A 26,206-nucleotide genomic window follows, 5' to 3' on the forward strand; every position below is an offset into this window, starting at 1 on the left:
TGAAGGTAACGGTGGTCCCCGTGGTAATCGGAGCACTAGGTGCGGTGACTCCCAAGATAGGCGAGTGGCTCCAGCAGATCCCGGGAATAACATCGGAGATCTCTGTCCAGAAGAGCGCAGTCCTGGGAACAACTAAGATACTGCGCAGGATCCTCAAGCTCCCAGGCCTCTGGTAGAGGACCCGAGCTTGAAGGATAAACCGCCCGCAGGGGCGTGCTGGGTGTTTTTATTTTATTTTATATATAATATTATATTTTTCACAAGATACCCTGACACACCTCCATGTAGTTGATCATCTTTATGAATTATTTAAAAGGGATTTGTGAAAGGTTTTCTTCATATGCGTATTAATGTTATATACTAATAGTCCTTAGTTGCAGTTGCATATTTTCTGAACACCTTATCTTGAGAATGATTTACTTCCTTGCTTTTTTTGCAATACATGTGTCTGAAGTAAAATTAATTATTGATATTTATAAACACTGACAAAGTGTAACCCTAACCTTTAAACACTGACATTTTTCCTCACTTTAATTGACAAAGTGCAGATTTTACATCCTTAATTTTCTTGCTGGTTTAATGTATTGCTGACTGCTACAGCATAAAATGGAATAAGCGAGAATAATTTTCAAACTTTGTCAGTTGCATGTTTTTGTAAATCACAGAAGCATATTTTCCAAGCTCTTATCATTGCTGCCATGTAGATAGGTCCAGCTTATGTCATTCAGTCACAAAAGAGATGATTCAACCACGACCCAGGTGTTACGAATGCCAAATCCCTGTCACACAATGAGGGCTACTTAAACAGAAAAAAGCCATTGTTATATTTATTTGTAAGACTTGTGCTTTTACTACCATAACATGTGAAAATGACAAAGAAGGATCACCCAGTTGCTCCCACTAAGCTTTGGGGCAGATTCCCCCTTCAATTAAGATTAAATTGACTTTGACCTAGCATATAATCCAAACTGAGACTTATCATTGTGTTCACAAAGTTTTGCACAGCGCTTTGGTCAGTTTCTGCTGTTTGGATTGTGATGCATAAACAAACTTGAAAACGTCGGCTTAAAAAGAAAACTAAGAACCCCATCCTTATCAAAGGCATAAACTCTGCCAACAAATTTTGTTTGTTCAACTGAAAAAGGCTCAATCATTGAGCAGTAGATGGACCACTATTTGTTTTAGGTGTACAGAAAGTCTTATAGACTTACAGGCTCTGTTTACACAGTTCTTAGCCTAAAAAAGTGAAGTGAGCATAGAGCCTCCATTCTTTTTAATGGCCAGCAGGGGGCGACGCCTCTGGTTGTAAAAAGGAAATCCGGTTGTACAGAAGTTTAGGAGCAAACGGCCCTTGGCTCCTTCACTCTGTGACCTCGGTAAACACTTATGGGCTCAGTGACTGTCTTCAGGCCATACTGAAAAAACCCCATGATGTTAATCTTGTAAATGATTGTCTTTCTAAGCATCAGAAAGGGGGAACATTCAGATTTTGGTTATTAGCTAACATCTTGCCAAACACAAATTTATCAGCCAATGATCATGTACTTTCCCAGTTAAATCCAAACTTTGCTAAAAAACATCAAGATGGAAAAAAAACAACACTCAGCTCGAGGCCAGTGGGTGGTGTCACAGTAGATACGCAGATCCTTTATGCTGTCTGTGATCTTAGGCGATCAGATCAAGTCAACTACTCTAAGTACAAATAAATCTCCACTAGTATCCTGTGCTACGACACAGAAGTTCACCTCAACCAGGTAACTTCAGCCCTAACTCTGGATTTTCTGTATACAAAGGTGGCTAACCATTTACTGACATAAATTATCATGATAACTAATGCTGCAAGCTTAGCCTGCTCTGGAGTAGGTTATGATCCAAATCTGAGATCAACAGATATGACATAAACCGACCAATCAGTTCTCCAGGAAATAGTGCTATCATTGCTAGAGGCTGACTTCAAAAGGGCTTAACCTAATTAATTTTGGTGCTCTTTTCCAGACTTACTGACTAAAGCACTTAAAGCGCACACTTGTAATACTACATCACTCTACAGTGCTTTCCCTCTCACACACAGTGGTGTGTTGCTTCAGTCACAGTTGCTGGTAGTATTATTTTGTCTTCCTGTGTAAAGTCTGCTGACATACACTTATAAATCATTGTGATTGGTTAGAAACAGCCAGTGCCACCCCTTTCATGTGAACTTGCAGGGGAAACCCTACATTAGCTTCGTGTGACTGTTTCACTGACTCCTGATTATCATTGTAGGGGCAAGTAAATCTAGATATTTGAAATATACCCTGAGTATGTTGAACACGTGTCCAGGAAAATGTGTAATCGCTGCAGGAACCAGTGTTCTTTCCTCTCTTACTGCATCCTTTTAAGTGGTTAATGGCTTCCAGTCTCAACAGCTGTAATCATTTTGTTTCTGACACTTGAGGTTAATATATAAGCATGTCTGTCTTTGTCTAAAACATGTGTGGTTTTCCCAGATTGTGTAAAACATGACTCTAGCTTTTGGATGTGCCAGTGCAGAAGTGCTTCAAACCTGCATTTTCTTTAATGGCCAGGAGGGGGCGACTCTTCTGGTTGCAAATGACATCCAGTTGTATACAAGTGTATAAGAAAATCATCCTTCAGCTCCCCTGATACACAGCCTCAATAAACACTTTCAACATATGTTCACAATTTATACTGCTAGTGTCAAGTCTTGGACCATCATCAGTTTAGGAAGTAATAGTTCCCATTAGAGTTAAATAGAAGAAAGCCAGGTATGTTTCACCATGTGACTAACAGATAGGCTGTGACTCTTAATGCAGCCAGATCTTCTTCTACCTTCCCTGTGTGCTCATGCAACTTGTAAAACAGAGTTTAGTTTGAAAGAAATGATTAATAAAGATGGACAAAATAAAAGGAAAAAAGTGGAACGGAAAAGCTGTGAGTGTGAAATAAAAATAATCTAGAAACAGATGCAGCAAAAAAAAAAAAAATCAACTGATGTTAGCTGTCTGGGTTGCTACAGGAGACAATATTGCCAACAAGTAGTTACAAGTCGATGCTCTCGCTAGCACCAGCCGTGGCGAAGGGCATAATTAGGGACAGCAGTACCAAAAACAGAGTGAAGAAGAGACGGAAGAAGATGTAATTGATGTGGTAAGAAAATAGATGGAGGGAGGGAATTAGCAAGAGAAAGATCCAGTGATTGAAGTACAATGATTGGCTGCTTTGACCTGTTTATCCTTTCCCCCTTTTTGTTGTATGTACTACTCATCATTACCATTACTCTGAGGAACTGCACAAATATGTGCACGTATTTAACTGGACCATCTGCACTGTTCTCACAGAACATGGCGGGCAAAAAAATCCCTGGGCTGATTTTTGCGTATTGATCCAGTTACATCCATCTTTTATATCCAGTCAAAGGCAGTTATTTAATAGGTAGGAGCTGCTTTAACAGAATCAGTTATTGCAATCAAAATTGATTCCTTATTCTTATTCTTTTTTTTCAGCTACTCCGTTTAGGGGTCCATCTTCCTCAATCCGTGGAATTATTCTGATTTGATTTGGCAAAGACTTTATGTCAGATGTTCCTACTGATGCCACCCTTCCCCGGGGCCTTCTTGCTTGCTATCTTTTTTCAGCTTTTTGTGGAAAATTCACACGATGTTAACTGCAGACCTTTCGTGTTGTAGGCTGACATGTATGATATAAAATCTAGTAACTTTTAAGAGGTGATGGAATAAGCTATCTTAAGCTCCTGTTTCCAATGATCCAAGATAATAAAGAGGCTGTGTCTTCATTACTAATCGAGCATTGTTACTTAAAAGTCACATGCACCTTTCTGCAACTGCACGTGTTACCTTGACAACAATACTTGATGAAGGATGGCGATGGAGTGGAGTATAGTAACCATGGTATCAAATCTGTTATTTGTATCTCAGCAGGCACACGTCTTTGGTCCCACACAAACAACCGGCACACTTTTTATGAAATACCGGCTATGAACTGAAAAGCTCCATAATAGGGCCAACATGGAGAATCGGGTCAGTGGAGTGGGTCTGGGGTAATGTCACATAGCCTATAGTTCATGTTCTGTGTTCAGCTTGCTGCTGTTCTATTTACAGAGAAAACATTAATAATTTCTGCATCTCTCTCTGCATACATCAATGCAGCTGTACTGTACATGTTCCTTCTGTAGTTAGATGGCATGCAGTCGGCACAGGCTGAACCCATTAGTGGAATTAACTCACATCAATGTTTCATTAGGGAGTCATCTCTTATCACGCAGAAAACCAGTGGCCTCACTTTACACGCTCCGGTTTCCATTATGTTCAGGAGATGATCCATGTTTAAACTACAAGCCACAGGGCCCGTGTTTGTTTGAGCCCGGCTGCAGGTGGAGCCCTTCAGCAGGATGGAAGTGGTAATATAACAATAAAAATCGAATTATGTAGCGCTTTTCAAGAAGGGGTCACAAAATAAAGCAAACGCCGAATGGGGAAAGCACATAAAGGCCAATACTCTAGAAAGTGTTTTGGAAAGAAAAAATGGTTTAAAGGAAATTAAGACTCAAGAAACCTTGGGAAAGGATTTCCATTTAAAGCACATTTCAAGTCACTGACTCAGCTGACCTGATTTACTCAGGCAGCTCATTCCTGAGCCTCCAGGCCCCTTTAGAGTTCGCAGCAAGACACAAAAGACCTCTGCCCTTAAGGTACGCACTGCTGCATGTGATACTAAAAGGTTAGGTAAGGCCATGAAGGGCATAATCCTTAAGAGTAATCCATAAAATCAGCTGTTATCTCAGTTGTGTATGAAATATAGCAGGGTCATGCCTCAGGTTTTCATACAGTTCATCTGATGGAGGTTTAAATTCTCAATATGCACATAAATTGTTCAACTTTGCAATTAAATATTACATTAACCTCAGTGATATAAAGAAAATTTCCTATTATTAAATAATTTTGCTGTTTAAATAAAACACATATAAAATTATAATACTGTGTTATAAGTCTAAAAACCAGCAACGGTTTTATTCTGCTTAAATGTCCTCAGAAATTCCTGAGAAAAATCAGAAGAGAGCTTGCCTAAGAATCATTCCAAATATTGACTTTCAAGCTCTTTAGAATTGCTCAATTGTAGAACTGAATCTCTGTTTTTGCCATTATTACCATGCATGTTTGCACAATTTTCAGTAAATCTCTGTACCTGTTTCCAATTTTCCAAGCAAAATGAGGGGTGGCTCATGACCTTTGCACAGTACTCTGTATTTCATCATATTGAGCAGTTATTCTAAGTAACCATTATTATAGTTAGGTCCATAATTAACTTACAGAGCTTTTTTTGTAGTTTTGCCTCTGTACACCACCACAGCTGATTTTAAATCAATATGTGATCAAAGTGCAGACTTTCAGGTATAGGAATTATAGCGATTTTTATACATAGTGTCACATTTTCAGAGACTTACAAGTAATTTGACAAGTGATAATCAAACACATTTCTGTGCTAACTGAAGCAGATATAAAATCACGAGTCCATTCCAAGTGTTGAGCTTATATTTGGTAACCCTTTCACTGGATGCTGGAACTCTCAATATAAGATTCAAAAACACTGAGGACGCAAGCAGACCATCATTAGGCTGAAAACCCAAAATAACTATCCAGCTCAGCAACATCAAAAGGCCTGAGGGACCGCAGAAGACAACTAAAGTGCACAATGACCGAATTATTTCCACAGTTAAGAAAAACAGCTTCATGACATTTAGCTGTGAAGACTCTCGAGGAGGCAGGCGCATCACTGTCAAAGTCTACAACTAGGAGACATCTACATGAATGTAGATACAGAGAAAAGAGGGCAGATTAGAATTAGCCAGAAAACATTTAAAAAATGTTATGGCACCGCATGCATGCTGTCAGTGGAACTGGGTCACCAATGCTTATTGATGATGTGACTGGTGATAGAAGCACATGGATGGACTGTGGAGCACACAGGGCTATACTCTCTGCTCAGACTCAGCCAAATGCTGCTGAACTGATAGATGGTGCTTCACCGTGCAGATGGATAACGGATAATGACCCAAAACATACTTCCTTAAGAGCTTCTTACAGTAAAAAGATGGGATAATCCTCAATGGCCAATTCAGTTACATGAGCAGCAGCCCAACAGAGCAGCTTTTCAGTTATTAGACACACAGCCACATGCAAAAAGATCCAAAGGCACAAAGATAAGTAGCAACTGAAGCCGTCTGTTGTAAAGGGAGGAAAAACAGCATTTGGTGATGTTCATGGTTTTATCCAAGTGCTAAAAACAATCCTTATTTTTACGTCACTTTTTCCAGTTAATTTTGAGCTTCTGGGGGACATTTCTAAAAATTGCTTCATGGATTAAAAAAGAAAGCCTGCCCTTCAGTCACATCTTGCTTTAAAATCCACTGCGGCGGTGTATTGTCTGAAAACGTCTGGGCCTAACTGTATAACATGTTGTTAAAAAATCCCAACAGACTAAGTAAAAGTGGAGTTTTCTGTTTTTGCAGAAAACAGATTTGTGACCAAGTTTTCCCTCGCAGACACATCACTTTGTACGCAGCAAAGATCAAACCTTTTCATTTAAACAAATGTTATAACAGCTGTTGTAGGGTCAACCACCGCCAGCAGAAGTGGTGGGCTGGGGTGTTCCCAGAAGAAGGGTGGGGGTCCAGCGACTACATTGTTTGGTGTTCTTTTTGGCAGTAAATCACACACTGAGGAGAACGTTTCATAACTGAATCATCGAGCAAACAATGACGTTTGCATGCACCGCACATGACCGAACTCTGACAGCACCCTTCAGTTCTTTATTGAAGCTTCACTTTGTTGTTTACAGAGACAGACCAGACCAGAAAATACACAGAAAAAATGAACTTTTAATTATAATCTGTGAAGCTGAGGGAAAGCAGAAATCTCTGGACGCTGTTTTCAATCTTCCCTCTGTGTTCTCAAACAAAGAATCAGTATTTGTATTCCCCCCTTTTTTTTTAGCTCTGCATTTTTCTCTGCATTTTCCAGCAGGATAATATTGATGGCTTCAGTCAGGCCTTCTTGCCACGCAATTAACAGGTTTCACAAATATCCACCTCCCCATGTGCTCTATAATTGTTTCAGATTTCTTGTTAAAATTCTGGTGAACACAAGCGATAAGAGTGCAGAACTGCAGAAAATGAGGAGGGGAAAAAAACAGAGGCAGAGAAAGCAAGGCTGACAGATGGACCACAAATGTGGAGGAGAGCTCTCCCTCTGAAAAGTACAGCAAAGTCTGGTCTTCCATACCCAGCATGCTCCATTTTTTTTCCACCATTCAAATTCATTTTCCTTCTGCAGTTGGACTCAGAGTATCTGTGCTGACATTCAGTGCTCCAACAATTTAATTTTTTACCCATTTTTCCTGAATTTAGGTTGGATTTTTCACATTTCCATGTGGCTGCTTTGTATTTAGATGAACTAGTGTGAACTGCAGGATTAGTTCAGGATTTCCTAATACAAGCTGTTCACATATTTTATATCACTGAAAAATGTTTTGACGCTCCACAAGTCTGTAAAACACAGTTCAGATCATTTGTAGACCCCAGGAAACATCATCATACCGCTTCCAGACAGGCTCTCAAATATGTCTTCTCATTAAATTCCAGCTGTTATGCTACGAATATGAACTCGATACAAAAGTGTTTGACTACCTAACATGCTTGTGTTATAGCTGAAGGTGTCATTATATAGCAGTGTCTTTTAACGTGCACTATTTTAGAGCTCTGCTGCAGAGATTTACTCCAGAGGGTGTAGAGGAAAACTTCTACGGGTCCTGGCTTTGTGCATGTGGGAAATGCTGTAATACTGAAAAGGGAAGGGAAGTATATTTTCTAAATTAAAGGAGTCATTGTGTGAAAAAAATCTCTTCTCTTGATCAGAAAAAGTTGCTCAAATGAAAAAAGAAGTATTGTCCATATATTTTTGACTACCTTATGCACTTTATTACAAAAGGAAATCTGCACTGGAGTTAAATTGGAGCATCTGGAAAAGATTTTCAGCAGCACAATAAAGTCTGTGTCTCAAAAAGACCCACATGATTATTAAAAAATGATAAAAGTGTCACCCCACAAAAACAGGTTCAGCAAGAGCAGGAGTACTCTTGGCTGGGTTTAGATGTTTTGCATCCCCATCAGGTTAGAGGTGCCCAACTGCAAGAAATCAAAGATATACGAGTGAACAGTAAATGTCCCCCAAATCTTCTTTTTTTATGTTTTTTTTTCACTGCCAAGACGTTTTTGTAGTGTTTATATGTGTGTGTGTGTGTGTGTCTGTAAACACGATAGCTTGAAAAGTTTTGAATGAACTATGTGGGGGTGTAGAGTGGGGTCATGTTAACAGTCCATTAAAATTTGTTATCTTAACGATTTATTGGTCAAAAATATACAAAAAAATCTTATAACCTATAAAACTTCTATAATTCTTACAAGGTCGAACCTTCATCAAATGTCTTTTATCTTTAAAACTATTGGCAACATTTAGGCAATTATACCAATATATGAGGATTCTGACTCTACAGAAAGAGAATGTCTAGTTAGTCAGAAATAAACTGTAAACTCAAGCTATTCATGTGCAGTTACTCACATTATCCATTACCTACTCCTACATTATGTTTGTGTAGTCAAAGTAATAATCTGCACTGCAAACTTCTTAAAGTTTGCTCAAAAAGAACACAGAAAACAAAATGAATAAATACGAAACACATTACTGTTCCCTTAAATGTAAATACAGCCCAGAGAGAGAGAGCTGCCTTGACGGAGGAGTGCTTCTTGTTTTCCATAAGTTCATCATTTAGCTGACAAAAGCCTCTCACTTCTCTCCTTCCAGCCTGATTCATGTAGCTGTAACGTTTTCATAGCAGCCTGTGCACTCCAAAATTTTCATGTCATGATAAAATTAGCTCTATTATTTCCTTTTGGGGGTCCATTTACCATCTTCTACCTCCATCTGAACCTACTGATCAATGATGCCGCTTCTCGTGAGAGTCCGATGGCCAAAAATATTCAATTGCGCACATTTTTTGAATAAACGTTGCCCTTCTGTCTCAAAGGATTTCTCTATATGAAGCTGGTAAAAGCACTGACACCAGGAGTGTGTGACATAATATAATTCAATGCATTCAAAGGTTGTAACAACAGGCTCTCCTCAAAAATGTGTAGTTTTTCTACACCGCTGCAAGTTACTGCTGATCACTCAACACTAAAACACCTCCAGAGAGGAGACAACCCTTTACAAATTCATCTGAAGTTCATATCAGGACAATCTTTCATAGCGCAGTATTGTTTGACAGTTTATCACAGCACACTGATAGGGGAGGTTAGTGTACACCAAGTATACATAGGTTTACTGCACAGTCATGTTGTTCACACCATAATTAGGTTGTTTGCAAGGAAACTGCAAACTCTGGAGATTTTAAGCATTTTAAAAATGTACCGACTCTGTCGTTTTTCTCTGATAAGGACAGTTTCGCTCATTAGGCTCATGTCTGAACTGGAAGACACGGGCCTAATGCTCAGGGTGGGGGGTGAACTGAGTAACTGAGCTGCACAGGACATTTAACCCCTAACTCTGCTTTTACTCTGAGGCCAACAGATCAGAAGAGGAGAGCTGCACAGTCGTTGCTGTTTTAAGTCAGTTTCTGATAGTGTGTGAGGTGCCCCCCTTCCAGCCTCTTCATTTTCTCCTTCCCCCAGCTCCCTCTCTCGCCTAACATCAGCCCATCAGTCACCTTCTTTCTCCTCCTCCTCCTCCTCTCTGTTTTTCCTCCCCACTCTCCCCACAGACAGTGTGCTGCCGGTCTGTGAGCTGGAGAGACACTCGGACGACACACAAGAGAGAAGTCTTCAAAAACAAACTTTGCAGAGCCATCTTGCCTTTTCCCCGACCGTGGATGAAAGAGGACTGCTCTTTGTTCTTTTCCTACATCCTCCAAGAGTTTTCTTTGTATATTTTCAAACAGAAAGCAGCAATGCTTAGATTCTACATTCTCCTAACTTTTGCTGGTGAGTACATCTTAACGGTTTTGGCCAGCGCTGGTGGATGAGGGCATGCTTCTATTAATGCCAGTTGCAATGATTCATACTTACCATTCCCTCTCTCTCTAACGTCTTCCTCCTCTTTGTTTCTCTCTCAGTCAACATCCAAGCCAACAGCCAGCTGTTGCCAGGCTCTTGCAACTTTGAGTCCAACACCTGCGGATACACGTCAGATGCAGACTTTATGAGCTGGACCCTGCAAAAAGATGGTACTTAAAACGACGGCACCCTGCACTTTCAGGGTTTAAAACGAATTTAACGTAGGAGCTTATAATGAGTGTAGAGTTAAAGATGTTTTAATGACAGTTTTGGTGCTGGTTTTGGCTGTGCCACTAAAGCAGTACGGTGAAAAGAAACCCATCTGGTCTGCATTGATTGCAGCATCTCTGAACATCTGGAGTCAGTGAAATAACACATTTATTTATTCTCGTCGGGTTGGTACCGCTGCAGCTGATATGAATGAATGCTGCACACGCCCTTACCTTAGTATCTGTGTGATATCACCGTCTGTTCATGCAAAATGATCAAAGCCAACAGATGGATGAATGAAAGTTAACGTTTGTGCACGCTTTGGTCGCCGTGGCAGAAACTACACAACTTCTTAACCATTGCTAAACAAGCATGTGTAAAATTGTACTCTTGTGTGGTCCATGAACAAAATAGTGAGAAGTCTTGAGCTGTATTTATCCTGGTGAACCAGTGACAAGGTTTCGTCACGTAAATAGTGACATGATGTGGAGCCTGCTTTAAGCCTTTGAGGTCTAAGTGATCACCGGTAATCACATTAACCCAAATATGATCAGAAATTACTTGTTCTGATAGATTAAATCCTGTTCACATTTTTCCAGAAAAGCCAATTTTGCTTTTCTCTAAAAAAAGGATTGGGGGCAGAATTATCATCAGTAGTTTCTATGAAACTGATCCAGTCCAATAATCTTTTATTTAGTATATATATAAATGTGGATCACTGGTGATAACCTTAACCTTGTATTTTGGAGAAAGGAAACAAATTTGGGAGCGTAATTGAAAAAATCCTCCACACTCAATATTTTGATTGCCTTGACTTACGGTTAGGGGGCGCCACTGATCATGACTGAAGTGGGATGTATGCTTGTAACTGGAGAATGAAAGTACATGTCACATGATTGTGACTGGCCTGTTCATACCACCGTTTCCTCTTATGTATTTTTGGCTACATCTTCTGCCGCCATTTTTCAAATTGACTGGAAGAAAACACCCGCCGCCAGCACAAGTATAAATGCTGGCAATGGTATCGACCACTTGCATAGGCTCTACTTAGAGTCGACGCAGAAGCATAAATTATGCAGAATTCATGGTAATGTGTTTGTGTCAGAGGGTTAAGAGGATACGCCAGTAGTTTGCCTAAGTGTTTGGCTTTGCAGAGTGAAGGATTATGGGTATACAGTCTATGCAGAGGTGTTTGTGTGCAGTCCTCCAAAACCACCAGCGCATAGCTGAATAGGGAGTGTGGTGGTAAAATGCTGATTGGTTGAAAAGTTGGCCTGAACAGGAAAGGAAAGGACCGCAGAGAAGCACAGACAGTGGACACCTTTCATTGTTTTCAAACACTCAGTGTCATTTCAGCTCTTTGCATCCTGTAATTGTGACAATTTTCGTCACGGCCAGCTGAAGGAACGGCAACAGCCAAAGCGAGACTAGCCAAAAAAACCCACATATTTTTCACACTGCTCCTGATGACAGTGAACACCACGAGCAGTAATCCAAAGAACAGAGAAGGTGAGGGGAAAAACTGGACAGATCTATATAGACAGAAACAAGAATGCCACATGGACTATACACTCAGGACTAATTTGAGGATAAGACACAACTGCATGTGATGAAGACAATCAGAGAGGAAGCAAAACTCAAACAGCCATAGAAAAATAGAAAAACAGTCATACTACAACAGGAAATGAACAAAAGCTGTTTAGTCTGTCATTCTTGTTTCACTAATTCAGGGGGAACACCAGAAAACCTAACACAACACACAAATAACAAACTCAAATTAGGAACTGAAGGTAAATACAAATCAAGAATGTAGAACTAATACTGGAACAGTAAACCATCTAGAAAGGCATTGAAAAGTCCAAGAAAACGTATCTGGAGCCATAAATACAATCAACAAACTACATTATGAGTATATTACTGCATTGAAAGGACATGACAACAGAGATCAAAAACTCAATCTACAAACAGTAAGAATCAAAACTTCAAACAGAAGAACCCGAACAGAAACCCAAACCCAAATATATTGACTGAGGATTCCCAATCCAAAAACAACCTCAAACCCAAGGACCGTGGCATTAACTCCGATTCAAGCATTTACTAACAAGCTGTGTTCACTGATATTGGGTTTTCTTGAGCCTGTGCCGTGACTTACACTGTATAACACCTGTTTTTAACTGCTAGTGCGGCTTTCACCTTGGAGGTGGTCCTGAAAGTCCTTGATACCGACCTGTCAAATGAGCGGTTAGACTCACATGAGCTAACATATGAATACCTGGGACTCCTCATCAGTTTTTAGAACTGAAGAAGCCTTTTGAATGAGAAGGCAACCATGACCTGGATGACTGAGAACCCATCTATTCAAGGGTATGGTTAAGGTTAGAGGTAGGTTAACATCCTGCAAAAAAAATAAAAGAAGCTTCATTTTAGAGGCAAAATTTTCTAGTTTCTGAAAATGAGTCTATTTAGCTCGTGGTTAAATCAGTCCCTAACACTAGCCCTTACTCACCTATGATCTGGTGGGTGATGAGAGGTTAGATGATATCAGTCATAAAAACAAACAAACAAAAAAACTCTTTATCTCTAATCTTGAGCCATGTAACTGGTGAGGCAGAATTTCTATCATGGCTCTATCCTGCTGCTCCAAATCCTGCTGAAGAAAACCTCTAATTACCACTTTTTCCCCACTACGATGTTTGCTCACAGCCCACTTTGTCCAAAAATTGCTCTGCTTCTGTCTGGGATACTCTGTGTTTTCCTGTTTCCATCTTTGTTGCTAATGCCGCTGGCGTGCCAGAGAAGTCGGTGTATTTGGTGCATTAATAGTGTGCTTAGTTCCTGCTCATTTCTTTTCCTTTCCTCCACTGCTCTTTATCCCTTTCATTGCTCTGCGCAGCCAGAACAGGAGCAGTGAAGTCATGTCAAATGTATGTATAAAGCAGTTTTTATGTACCCTTTTTACTCTGCTTGAAACCAAATCAGGCATTGGGATGATCTAATCAAGACATTGCATCAGTTTGAGGTTTTAACATCTGTTGATTCAGTTTTTAAATATAAACAATTGCAGTTTACTGGGGGAAGAAAAGAAACATTGAATTTTCCAAACTGAAATCATCTCAGTCCTCTGTGTGTGAGTGTGTTCAGGAGCCCCGGGGCAGCAGGGCATTCCACAGGGACAAATAATAAATGACAGACCACTAAGAAGAGCTCGGAGGACCCTGGAGCAGAAAAGAGTTGCTGAGGTGGATTTTATGATGCTCTGACTCAAAGTGTCCTGACTTTGGCCATGAATCCTGATGCAAAATGTCACATCCCGTAAATCTGGGTTTTCTATAACTTTTTTCAGATAGAAATGTGCAGTAACACTACATCTGATTTTTAACAGGTTCTAGTCCTTAAACAGAAAGTGTAAAGAAAATGATTGATTCTTGCATATTATCTGGAGCTGGCTCAGACACATTTTATAATTCCAAGCATTTAAACACAAACTGATGCTGGGATTTAGAGCTTATTTCTGTCAGAACGTCCAAACCTGCACATCGATCAGTGAGCCTGTTAGCTGCCTCTGTGTTCATATTTAACTCAGTTAATTAGTGTGGCTGCACTGTGTGGATCAGCTAATATGATTTCAGGTCCGGCAACAACAACACCCAACTCTGTTAATTTGCTAGTGCCTTTCAGTTTGTACTCTCACAAGCTAGCAAATGAGTAGATATATAATATATAATTAGCAAATTACTAGCTTGTTAGTAAGCCACAAACGGTATAAAAGTTACAGTATGTACCTTGATTTCTACCAGAAACTAAAATGTGTGACCTTGGGCCAAATTTACTAATGCATGTGCAGTCCTGTGAAAACACTAAGTGCACCCCATGATTTTTCTGGCTATAAAACCACCTTTTATTAGAAATAACCTAAAGTAATTGTTTTCTGTATGAATTCATCAGTTTCTCACTTTGCGGAGGAATTTCGACCCATCTTTCTGAACAATGTTGTATCAGTTCATTGAGGTTCATTGAATTTGATTTTGCACACAGACTTTCACTGGGATACTGAAACACCGTGACCTTCAGCCTTTCTGTTGTAGATTTGTTTGATCAGATGTTTTTTCTCATTGTACTGTCAACATTTAGCATGCTAAATGAGGTTTGTAGAATCTGAAATATAGCTCTTGGGTTTTCTCTGAGCCTTGCACAGTTTGACCTTAGTGAATTTGCTGAGATCTACTGATGATCGCTTAATTAAGTGCATGTGATTAGCAGCACCTGCCTGTGTGCCCCCTTAATTCCTATGGAAGCAGGAAGGACTGCATAGTCCTGTGAAAACCAAAAACTGGACTGTAAGGGTCTCTCTTGTATTACAGTGAAACATGGGTTTTCAGTACTTTAGGTTTTTAGTCACATTTCTGTACAGACTTAGGTCCACAGTGCAACCTTTTCTACATCTGTTTTCTTAACGGTGCACACCCCTTTAGTAACTTTTCTCTAGTAAGTATTGAACTGAAATTACTGCCAAAACGCAGAAATTAATTGTTGGGTCTGTGTTTCCACAAGCCCCACTGGTTTAGAGACTTATTCATCATGAAGAAAACAAGACAGTCAGCGATTGATTGATTTACTTGCAAGGGAGGCCTCATTGGTGTCTACCATGAAATGACCCCAAATCCAGCCTCCTCTGGCTTTTATTGAGAACGTTCACACAATAGTTTACAAACACCTCCCCTCGTAACCCTCCTTGGTTACAAAGACAAGGCACTGTATGCATATGTGTGTGTGTGTGTGTGTGTGTGTGTGTGTGTGTGTGTGTGTGTGTGTGTGTGTGTGTTATGCGAGAATGTGTGTGCGCACGTGTGTGTGACCTCCTGCTGACCAAAGGGTCATAAACGCAGGAGGCAACATCACAAGAAACAGATCTTCCAGATAGGATGTATCTGCAATAAAAGACTACAGCCCCCCCCCGCAGAACCTCGAGAGGCTGGGGAGGGGGCAAAAGGAAATTCCTTTCATCACAGTGTTAGAACAATGTAGAGATGGTAAGCATAAAAATGACAACATTTAACAATTCACTCTAACATTAATGGGAGACAGATCTGAAATGTGTTAGATGTCTGAATACTGACTACACGTTTAATAACAGTCTGCAGAAGTGCAGCATCCTGCTTATTTGGCCAGCTTTTTAAATTGCTGGCTTTTTGTGTCATGCAGTTGTGTTGTTGATTATTTGTGCAATCATGTAGAGACACATGAAAGGAAGAAGTGGTAATAATTTTCCACATTTCTTGTTCCTTTTTGATCCAAGACCTTTTCTTTGTCAGATTCTTGGGAAATCCAGGAAAAGAGATGTTCATTCACCATGAGAGTGGCTATTTAGGTTAAATTCCCATTATGAGCTATCATAATGTTTTAACCTTGAAGCTGCTTTTCTGATGATCCATCTGCATTTTATTATCTATTATCATGTTGTTGTGCATCTTTTTATGCCTGGCCCTTCTCATGAAGGGTCTATATTTCCAATTAGTTTTACAGCTGACAGATACTTATAGCTGGTACTGAGTGTGCTGTTAAAAATCTGCCTCCAGAGCATTTTAAAACGTTTGCTTTAAAGCAAGACGTCACCAAGCTTTTCCTTACTGACATATGTGATATTAGAGTGGTGGCTGCTGATATCAAAGGCAGCCAAAGGTTAGCTTATGTAATATTAGCCACTCTGGGCCAAAAGATCAGCTTCTGACTGCCCTAAACACCCAGTTTCAGACATTTTTTCTTATGGTTTTTCTTATGCAAGTTTTCAAAAGTTGCTTTTGTCAGAGAACCAATCAGAAAGAAGCTAGCTTAAAGCAGCAGGAGCTAAAACAGTCTGTTTCAGACAGGATAAACTGAAGGCCCACTAACAGTCAAACAGTGATAATTTACACTGTGAACCATGCAAAATTTACTCTGGCAGAGTCCAAAAATAAAAAAAAATATGGAGCTGGAAATGAGGAGACTACATTACTTAACTTAAGAACCTTATTTGTGGCACAAATATTAAAGGTTTGTACAGCAGCAGGGGGGGAGATCAGGCAGCAGCTGCCATAAAAATGCTCTTGATCATGCTTTGTTTATAATGAATGAAATGCTGTATTTGTAATCCATTTGTTCAGGCCGTTTTGTCACAGTGGAAGCAGCCGTGAATGAGGATCAGGAGGACTACATAGGCAGTGGTGCTGACCCACAGCGAGAGATCATAGGGGTGCTGCTGAGTCCCCGTTTGGAGCATGGTGAGTGGAGCTGCCTGAGGCTTGTCTATCAGATCACAGAGCCAGGAAGCCTGGAGGTCCTGCAGCGCACCGAGGGGAACAGCTTTGACAGGCCGCTGTGGAGCAGCCGGTTGCCCTCCGACAGCTGGGTGGTCTCAAGCATCGACCTGCAGAACAATACAGAGCCTTACAGGGTAAAACACTTTTCAAATAGTATCTAATCTTTGTTTAAGAAAGAGATCAGATTAAAATGTACCAAAACATGGCTGAAGTTCCACCAGAAGCTCAGGGCTGTTATATCTCTTTTCAAAATATAAAAGGTACAACAGCTAAGCTATTCTTAGGTACTGAAAGGGGAATGGTTGGGTAGATTACAGCCGGAAGAAAAGGTATAAAATGGAAAATGTTCATCCTGGGACTCCGCTGATAAACACCCAGCTGTCTAGTTGTGCAAGAAAAAAAAACTTGCAATAATATAAGAATAAATGTGTGATCTTACAAGAAATCCCACTGCACTTCAGTTCAACTTTCTCACAGGTTACCAACTAATGAGAGAAAATGAGTGCAAAGAAAGGTAAAACTAAAAAATACTAAATATTTACTCACACTTTCCTGTTTTTATTTTTTAAAGACTGAAGATGCAGTCGGACAGCCGATTTTCTAACCTGCACATGTGCAGAAAACCTCTCAATCTCTCATTGAAACGACACATGCAGGTTAAAGTGACACATGCAGACCTAAATTGAAGCGAGTATGAAACATGCTTGTAATTATCCAAACACTCTGGGAATAGTACAGCACATGTTTACACTATATGCAGAGGCAGAGCTGAGTCTGACAGGGTCTGTGACCTACATCAGGCTATTCCAGACCTGTGCTATGTGCAGGCCCCTCAGTGCATAAACACATTTCAGTCCAGACCTGGGTGAAGAAAATTCATGTGCCAGAGGTTTAGATTTCACACCAACTGCTGAAGCATTGTGCTATTTACTCCCACTCAATGAAATAAATCCACCCAGCATTAACTTTTGTTATTGGAAAAAGAAGCTAGCTTGACTTAGGGATGGAGGTAGTGTTAGTTTGCTAAAGATGGGACATACTTGGCTAAGTTTAAGTGCTGTTGTATTGTTTTTAGAGGCACTGGATGAGAGAGTGAAGGGTTATTAGTTAATGATGGCAAGCTGCATCTGTGGACAGTACGGGGGTTGTGCAGGGAAACAGATACCTGCGAATAACCGAATAACAAAAGCAAACCTGCTTGTTGTAAGAGATAAACTGGCTATTGAAATAAAAGCATATGATTGTACCCGTCTACATCTAAAATATGCTTATTTTTTCTGTGAATTTGGGCGTTTTAACATGGGAATCTGTGGAGGCTGCCTCACTTTTAGATCAGACTCAAGTGGCCGCTCAAGGAACTGCAGTTTTTGATGCTTCACCTTAAATTTAAAATGTTCAACTTCAAAGCTGCAGCCAAAATATTTCAATTATTTTTTAGATTGAGATGCACTGGTAGGACTGTATTTCCCACCTTTAAATATGAAGACTTTCTGCCAGTGACTTCTAATAACTAATGTTGAAGGAGTAACCCTATTTCTGGCATTTCTTGCCACCTTGCGGTGCCAGAAATATTCATGCTTCCATAAATTTAAAGCAAAAAATAAATAAGACAAAAAAAACAAAACTTCTAGTATAAATAGACACCATCCAGCTGAGGCACTCTTCATCGTAATAGGCTACACTAATTTGAATACACATTGTGTCAAGAACAGCTAAATTTCTTTTTTAAATGTTTTTTGATATCTCTTTTTATCACTTCACAAGTCAGAAAAACGTCATCATAGTAATAAAATAGCAGACAGATCAATCCATGAATGAAATAAACAAACTCCTTTATAACCTCTTTAAGATTATAGGCAGGAATAAAACAGATTTTTCATGTAAACTGTAATAGAGTGTAAATTTCTTTCTCAGAAGTTGAGAAAATAACCAGTAAAAATTAAAATACGTTTTAATTGAAAAGGTGAAAGATGCATTGTTTTACTAATCTATATTGCCACGGCAGTTCACTAGATGAGTACGTTTTTGTATTTCTGATTATTGCTGTTTTCCTTCCTTCACCCCCAACCAGTCACGGAAGATGGCCGGCCCTCCGTGAGCCTGGGTCTGCTCTCGTTCTTCCTGCAAAACTGAGTTTTTTCCTTCACACTGTTGCCAAAGCGCTTGCTCATAGGGGTCATACTATACTGATCTGCTTGTCAAATGGACATATTCCATTTATGTCAGGATATGATGAGAGGACCCAAGTGTAGGTTACAGAGGGAAAGACAAAAGATTTCAGGAAACAAGGAATGTACTAGACAGAAAAATGAATGAATATCAGGGAACAAGTGGAAACTATCAAAAGCAGGTTCAAATAATGAGGGCAGGGCAGACGATCTCAAACGGGAGAAGACAAAGATAGGACGTAGACACAAAAACAAGATACGCGAGAAAAGAAAATCTCAGAGTAAAACAGGAAATAACTAAGATTAAGTGATGAAGGCCATCAGTAAAGGTGATGTTCACCACAGGAACATGATGATTTACTTAAAGAGGATGCTTGACATTAACGCTTTTTGAGCATGCTCCAATAAACCCACAAAGTATTATCAAGCTGTTTTCACTTTGGAGGTTTTTAGCCACTTTTAGCTTGTAGTTTTGGCTTTATTGCACACTTGCTGCAAAACAGTCCTAGCGTTTTCCCCCAAAACCACCTTAACACCTTAAAAGGCATGACATATCTTATCCATCGACCCGTGTGTCATTCCCTCGTCTGCACGCCACTTTAAAGCAAATCAGAGTTAGGAAAACTAGACTAGCTATCAGCATAGTTCATGAATGAACTGTTTTTAACCTCATGTGATGCCTTTGTGATGTCAGACCTCACTTTGGGGGATTACTGACCATGTGTCGTTGATTAGGTCGTCATCGAAGGTAAACCTGGGTCGAGCAAAGGGAGCAGCGTGGCCATCTTTGAGATCCACATCAGCCCTGGATACTGCCTGGGTCGGTGACTTCACACTTATGTCACTCACACATCTTACTTTAAACTGAAAGAAAAACATGACCCACATATGTACGCCTTGATGAAGACCATCTGCACCCTGATCCTCACACATTACAAAGCTCCGACAGCATGAAAACGCTTTCACGTGCGCACCCATAACAGCGAGTCTGTTGTTCATTTGTCTGCCTCTAGAATGTGATTTTGAGGAGTCTCACCTGTGTGGATACAATAACCAGTGGAATGCCAATGTAAACTGGTATGTGGGAGGAGGCGGGGTCCAGGTTCTCCACAATGATATGCCAAATGATCACACATACAACAACGGCTCAGGTGAGCAAGAGTGATTTGTACATATAATTACTGGGTGTACTATTAATGACTCGTGAAGGGTCAAACTGGTTTTAGTTCATAAGCTAACTACCACAAAGTTAACGAGGGCTACAATGGGTCAAAGTACAGGTACACTCATACAAATACAATAATGAACTGCCTGGGATACTTTAAAAAGTGAAATTTCATCATTATATATCAGACAGTTTAACATATGGGATGTAGTTTCTAGGTTTTTAGGTAGTGCTTCAAATCTGCATTCTTTGTAATGACCTCTAGGGATGGTATGTATGAATAATTTAACAATTCTGATTCCATTATCGATATCACTTGTGATTCGATTTCTCACTGGCTCTGCTTTGGGACTAACCACCATCACTAAGCAGGATATGAAAGACATTACATTCATGCAAATGTCGTCAGTATTTCCCTTCTCTATTGTGATATATGTTGGGTAGTAATTATTACACATATTACACAGAACACTGTTCTTAATAATAATGTAGTACGTTGCTTAATCACTAATCGCTACAGCCCCATACACCAACACCTATCCCTGGGCTAATGAGAATACACATATGATCTTTCCCTTAGTATTTAGGAATGAACACAAAACCAGCAACACGAAGCAAGGATCAAAACCAGCACAAAGAGAGTTTAAAGCGATCGCTACAGTGATTCTACTTTAGAAACATGAACAGGTAGAAACGGAGGCTGCAGCCTGACTGCTCATCAGTTTGTTATCCATTGAGGTTCAGGGTCTGGCTGCAGGGCTGGGGTCAGCTTTAACGTCACTCAGGGTTCTTGGCTTAGCTTGTCTGTGCAGATGCTTGCAAAGAGTCAAACTTGTGTTAGCAGTAGAGTAGACAATTACACTCTTGTCTTCTTGTGCAATTAAAATAAAAGTAATGTTTATATGCACTCTAAAGACCGCGCCACTATTTTCCTCCGAACTGAAGTCAGTTGAATGTGGAACCCACAAGTGGGATCAATAAGCAAGGAAACTAACAACTCCAAGGAATTTAACTACTGGGAACCAGTTCTCTACAGGAACTCTAATGTCTATCCTTCCAGTCTGTTTCCACTTTGTTCATCCAATAAAAGGGAAAAACAAGAAAAGCCCCAAAATGTATTCATCCATTTTCTTAACTGCTTACCAAGTTCAGTGTCATGGTGGGTCTGGAGCCTATCCTAACAGATGGACCGACCCATAGTCCATTGCAGAGCGCCGAACTATGCCTTCAATTGCAAAGCAATTCAGTCAATTCAGACTGGATCCTTAGGAGGGTTAATTCTGGGCCCCAGGCTTTGCATTTGATGCCCCTGATCCTGGTACAGACCACTTCGTTTTTCCTCAATGGTCTGTAGAACGGTCACCAGTTGGACTCAGCTCACCTTTTACAAACATTACAAAGGTCTGTAATGACTTGTCCTATGGCTTTAACTTGACAAGAGTGGTAAACATAATTCAAAATGTACCCAGAATGGTCCTATCTTTCAGACTGACAGCGTCAAAGCAACACATTACTGTAAGTTTTAAAGTTGTTAAAGCTTTAAAGACTTTGACGTAGGTGTTTAGACATCTAGAAATCACCAAATCAGTGGTTACGTGGCCTAAATAAACCCAGAGAACTCTCCCACTGAATTCCTTTCAGGTCACTTCATGTATGTCGACTCCATCTACGGCAAGACCTTTAAAGAAGTGGCCAAACTGGTGTCTCCAATGACGCAGGTGCCGATGTCCGGCTGTCTGAGTTTTCAGTACCAGCGCAGTGAGATAGGAAACCTCTTCTCTGTTTTCACCCGGGACCAGCTGGGTCAGTACCAGGAGTTGTGGAGGGCAGGGTTGGAGAATCAAAACGACTGGACAAAAATTCCTGGAGAGTGGATACCTGTGCAGGTGGACCTGAAGGCACCCTACTCGGTACAGGTCAGTTCAAGACCTCTTATGAAGTCTTATGTGATGACTTAATGAACAAAGCAAGACCCCTACTTTTAAAGGAGGCAGCTTTTTTCTTATAAAAGCAAAAATAAATTAAGTGGTAGTTAAAGATATACTTTTGCTGCTGTGAACCTAATTTTAAAGCTGGATTCTTTTAGATAAATTCCAATGATGTATTTCTTGAGCTCAAAATTATCTTATCTTATGTGCTGTGCTCCTATTTCTGTCTTGTCTTTCCCCAAACCCCAAAACAAAAGTCTCTTCCTGTTAAAAGAGACCCCACAATCACCAGATGCTCTCTCTAACAATATACGTAATATATGTGACCTACAGTATAAAGTGCCTGGAGACAACTGTTGTTGTGGGTTTTTTACAAGATAAATAAAACTGATTGAATTTTATTTTATTTTTTTAAGTTTGCTATTGAGGTATACAACAAAAACCTCTTTGAACTTTAGCAGATTGCCACGGTCACCCACACTTTGCACGGAAGAAAACAACTTGCCTGTAAACACTGAGCAGAAGAGAAATTGTGAACTTGCAAACCAAAAAACAGAGAACCTTTGCCTTCAAAGGGAAAGTTGCACATTTTAAAACGTGTTGGTTGCAGTGGTGAGGCGCAACTTTTATGCCTTGATATGGTCCATTGCAAATGCAGACAGCTGGAGACCTGGTTGAGCAGTCATTGCTCTTATACTTATTTGAAGACCCCTTGAAGTTCGCTGCTGGGAGCACATGTGTAGCTGGCGCATTAAAATGTTAATTCTCAGCAGACAAGTATATGCAGTCACAAAAAAGGCAGGCACATGGACATTCACAAAGCAAACCCTAGTGCTTTACTGACTTTACTTTGAAGGTGAAAGTCCTCCATTTCTGATTTGGATTGCACTTTTTCTATCCATCCATCCAAACAAAAATACATTGGAGAGCACATCTCTAGTGTCATTGGGGAAATATAAAAAACATTAATTGTGCTATCAATTGTGTTATTGTTTGACAAATGTTACATATCTTTTATGTATATTTCTCTGTCTCTATGGCCACATGCAAGAGATGATTGAGTTGGATTTCACTGAACGTCTCTGTTATTCACATGATAGTCAGGATTTTAACTTTTAAAATCTTTAATTGTTCCGTAGCTTTAGTCGTGTAGTATTAATTGAAAGTACAAGTTTCTGACAATGTAAAAAAAAACAAAAACCAATCAATGAGTGACTGTTTTAAACTGTGACTTGAATTTCTTTCCATGTGTACGTAATATAGTCGCCAGTGTATCTACAAAGGGAATAATACGAGTAATCTATGTTAAGGTAGTCTTAATTGATAGATTAATTGATAAACTGCTTGCGGTCTCATAGGTATACATGATGACCTATAACACAGATGTTCTGGTAGGCAGTAAACTGGGCAGGGTTAAATGCAGGGACTCTATGTTAGGTTATCTTTAACTTCTTGTGCTTCCATCATTCGTCTGACAAATGTTTTTGTTCTTTATTTGGTTTTAAAAAGTTTTTGGGGTTTGACTTAAAACTGCTACTAAACTACTACGACTACAGTGCATTAACAGGTAAATATGAACACATCTGTGTGAACACATAACGACCTACAACTTTGTTTATGTCCCTTTAGGTGGTCTTTGAAGTGGCGTTTAACAGTCCACGTGGCGGACGTGTTGCACTTGATGATATTTCCTTTTCTTCGCAGTTCTGCACCACAGACACTGGTGAGCTGCAGATAAAGCCCCTTATTCTTTCACCGCTAATGTCACCAGTAAAATAGTCAAACTTGGTCAATCTTAAGCCTCCAAATTTTAAGAATTTAAATTAATTAATATCTTAAAGCACCAAATCCAAGTAGCAGTAAAGTCATAAAGTCTTTCATATATCAAAATTTGGGAGTTTGCATGTAGATTAAGAAGATGAAAATAACCATGATTAATATAGGATTAATCCTACAGGGTCTACAGATGTTAACATGAAATCGAATACAAATGTTTAAAGGTCTGAACAGAAGCCACAAAAGTGTTTATCCTACATTAACCTGCGGTTTCTGTGCATTTATTCTACAGAGCCAACTTTTGACCCCTCTATCGCCAACTGTGATTTTGAGTCTGGTTTCTGCCTCTACACCCAGGAGCAGGCGAAGGAGTCACCGTGGAGAAGAGTCTCCGTGAAGCCCAACATATTCAGGAATGGAGACCACACCACAGGAGCAGGTGGAGAAACAACATCTGACCGTGGACTTCCACTGTTTAAAGTGGACTTATTACACTTTTCTGTATTTCCTATCATATATAAAATGTGACAATACTGTTAAAAATGGCCCAAGTTTCAAATAATAGGGTAAGCTGATGTGCACGTAATTATGCATGAATCATGAAACGCATTTAGAGTCCGAGAATAACAATACAAGCAGAATAGGTCAACTGTGAGGCTGCCTCAGAGAGAAAGTCCTGATTTTTTCCACCACCAAAGAATCCTTTTTGTTAGCAAAAACATCCAGCAGACCAGTACTCGTAAAACATCTTTTATTCTACCATATCACCCAGGTTTCCTATGGGCAACACATAATTGGCTTGACCATAGAAAACCCACATAGAGGCCCCAAAGAGCAAAACTGGTATGTGCCCTGGATGGGTACACACATGTGGAAAAATGTGGGTTTGCCTTGCCTAGTTCCACGGTTTATCCACACCTACTCGCAGTGGGCCCAGATGTGCTCTACATTTCATGCCAGTACTGTGGGTTTGCCCACAGCGGCCTCATACAGGCCCCAAGAGGGCACGTTTGCTGGGTAGTTGAGTTTTCTTGAAATTTCTTTAAGTAGTCTTTGATAATAGTTCTCCAAGCTTTGTGACATCGAGGGCATTGAGAGTTTTCCTTTGGATGTTGGCTTTTGTTTCATTATCTGCAAAGATGATCCCCCATTGCTACAATAATGCTGAGGTCCTGGGAAGGCCAATCCATGGTCTATAGTGCTCTGCTCCATTGTGTGTTTTTCATTTCCCTTTCTTAAGACTGGCACTTCCACTGAAACCATTACTCATAAGTCTTAACAGAACAGTGTAGATCAAGTGAAAGGCCAGATGAATTTCTTAGGTGCCATGTCAGGTGTTTGGTGGATTTGTTTTTTGTATTTCCTAGGACATAACTTTTAGCTGTTTATCACCTGTAGATAGTTTCCTCCACTTTTCTCCACTTTTGGTCTGAAAAATATTATTGTATGCCTGTCGAGTAACAAAGTGCCAGAAGATTAAAGAGTTTAAAACTGGCAAAGTTGTTCGTTATGTTTAGACACAGCACTGGTTCATCTCAGTGTTAAGTGGCTTAAACAAAAAAAAACAAACAAAATATTCCTTTTGTCAGGTACAAAGATTGGACTAAAAACTGCGTGAAAAAGCAGCCAATGGTCAAAGAAAAACTTTGAAATACCCCCAGAAAGCTGTTCAAGACCACTTTTAAAAATGCAAAAAAGTCTGGCTCCTTCATAAAGAAATGAAGGCTTTTACACAGAACTGTAGATGGTAAACCAAGTGAACCACAGAGCATTAACAGCCTGGTATTGTTCTCATTAGACGGTGGATGTGAACAAACATCAAAGCTGTGAAATTTAGGCAGGCGTTTTGGTGGTCTGTCGGCTTTTTAGACATTTCTTTGCCTTCACGTGGCGACAGCATCCATGCATGCAAACAAAGCACAGTTTGCCACTGAAAAACAGTTGAGCAGCAGATCATTACCAGGTGTGAGCGGTGATGGGAACGATCACAGCAAGCAGATTCCGAGGAAGAGAGAGTTAGCAAGAAAATTAAATGCTGTCTTCTCCCTCCAGGATCTTTCCTGTTGGCTCACTCCCGACTGGGCCCACGCTCCGGCTACGTTAGCCGCCTCATCGGTCCAACTCTAGCCGGGAACATGAAGTACTGTCTGACATTTTACTTCTCTTTGAGGGGTGAGCTGCACCCTGAAACTCGACAGATTCATATATTTTCCCTGCATGTTGGCATTTATTTGAAATGTGTGAATCTTCTGCTGGAGCTGATCTGAATGATTCACCAACCAGAAATAACTCTGGCAAATGCAGGTTTCAGTCAGACGGACCAGGCTCTGGCTGTTTATCTGCTGCATGCGAACGGCAGCCAGGAGAAAATCTGGACTCAGGCAGAGAGGTCGAGGGGAATCTGGATCGCAGCGGATGTCACCTTCCAGACGTCACAGTCTGCCAAGGTCAGCTATGAGGAAGTGGGGGGAAAGCACACATGTGTGAAAGAATAAACAAGGAGTTGGATAAATATATATCCACCTCCTTGTTTATTCTTA

At 40.1% G+C, this 26,206-nt stretch overlaps 1 protein-coding gene across 1 annotated transcript in view; it reads left to right on the top strand.

The window, feature by feature from the left end:
* The window catches only part of LOC102193145 (MAM domain-containing protein 2), a 37,213-nt gene that overhangs the window by 6,262 nt on the left and 4,745 nt on the right, over positions 1–26,206 (top strand). Inside the window, exons 2-11 of the mRNA XM_005725565.1 lie at positions 9,832–10,051; positions 10,183–10,293; positions 16,474–16,763; positions 19,533–19,617; positions 19,811–19,948; positions 21,604–21,878; positions 23,520–23,613; positions 23,959–24,105; positions 25,719–25,838; positions 25,971–26,113. Of these exons, the coding sequence (XP_005725622.1) occupies positions 9,940–10,051; positions 10,183–10,293; positions 16,474–16,763; positions 19,533–19,617; positions 19,811–19,948; positions 21,604–21,878; positions 23,520–23,613; positions 23,959–24,105; positions 25,719–25,838; positions 25,971–26,113 (1,515 nt within the window). The 5' untranslated portion in view covers positions 9,832–9,939. The remainder of the gene's footprint in view (positions 1–9,831; positions 10,052–10,182; positions 10,294–16,473; positions 16,764–19,532; positions 19,618–19,810; positions 19,949–21,603; positions 21,879–23,519; positions 23,614–23,958; positions 24,106–25,718; positions 25,839–25,970; positions 26,114–26,206) is intronic.

Source organism: Pundamilia nyererei, unplaced genomic scaffold (genome assembly GCF_000239375.1).
Source record: "Pundamilia nyererei isolate P.nyererei 1_Seehausen unplaced genomic scaffold, PunNye1.0 scaffold00016, whole genome shotgun sequence".
Taxonomy (NCBI): domain Eukaryota; kingdom Metazoa; phylum Chordata; class Actinopteri; order Cichliformes; family Cichlidae; genus Pundamilia; species Pundamilia nyererei.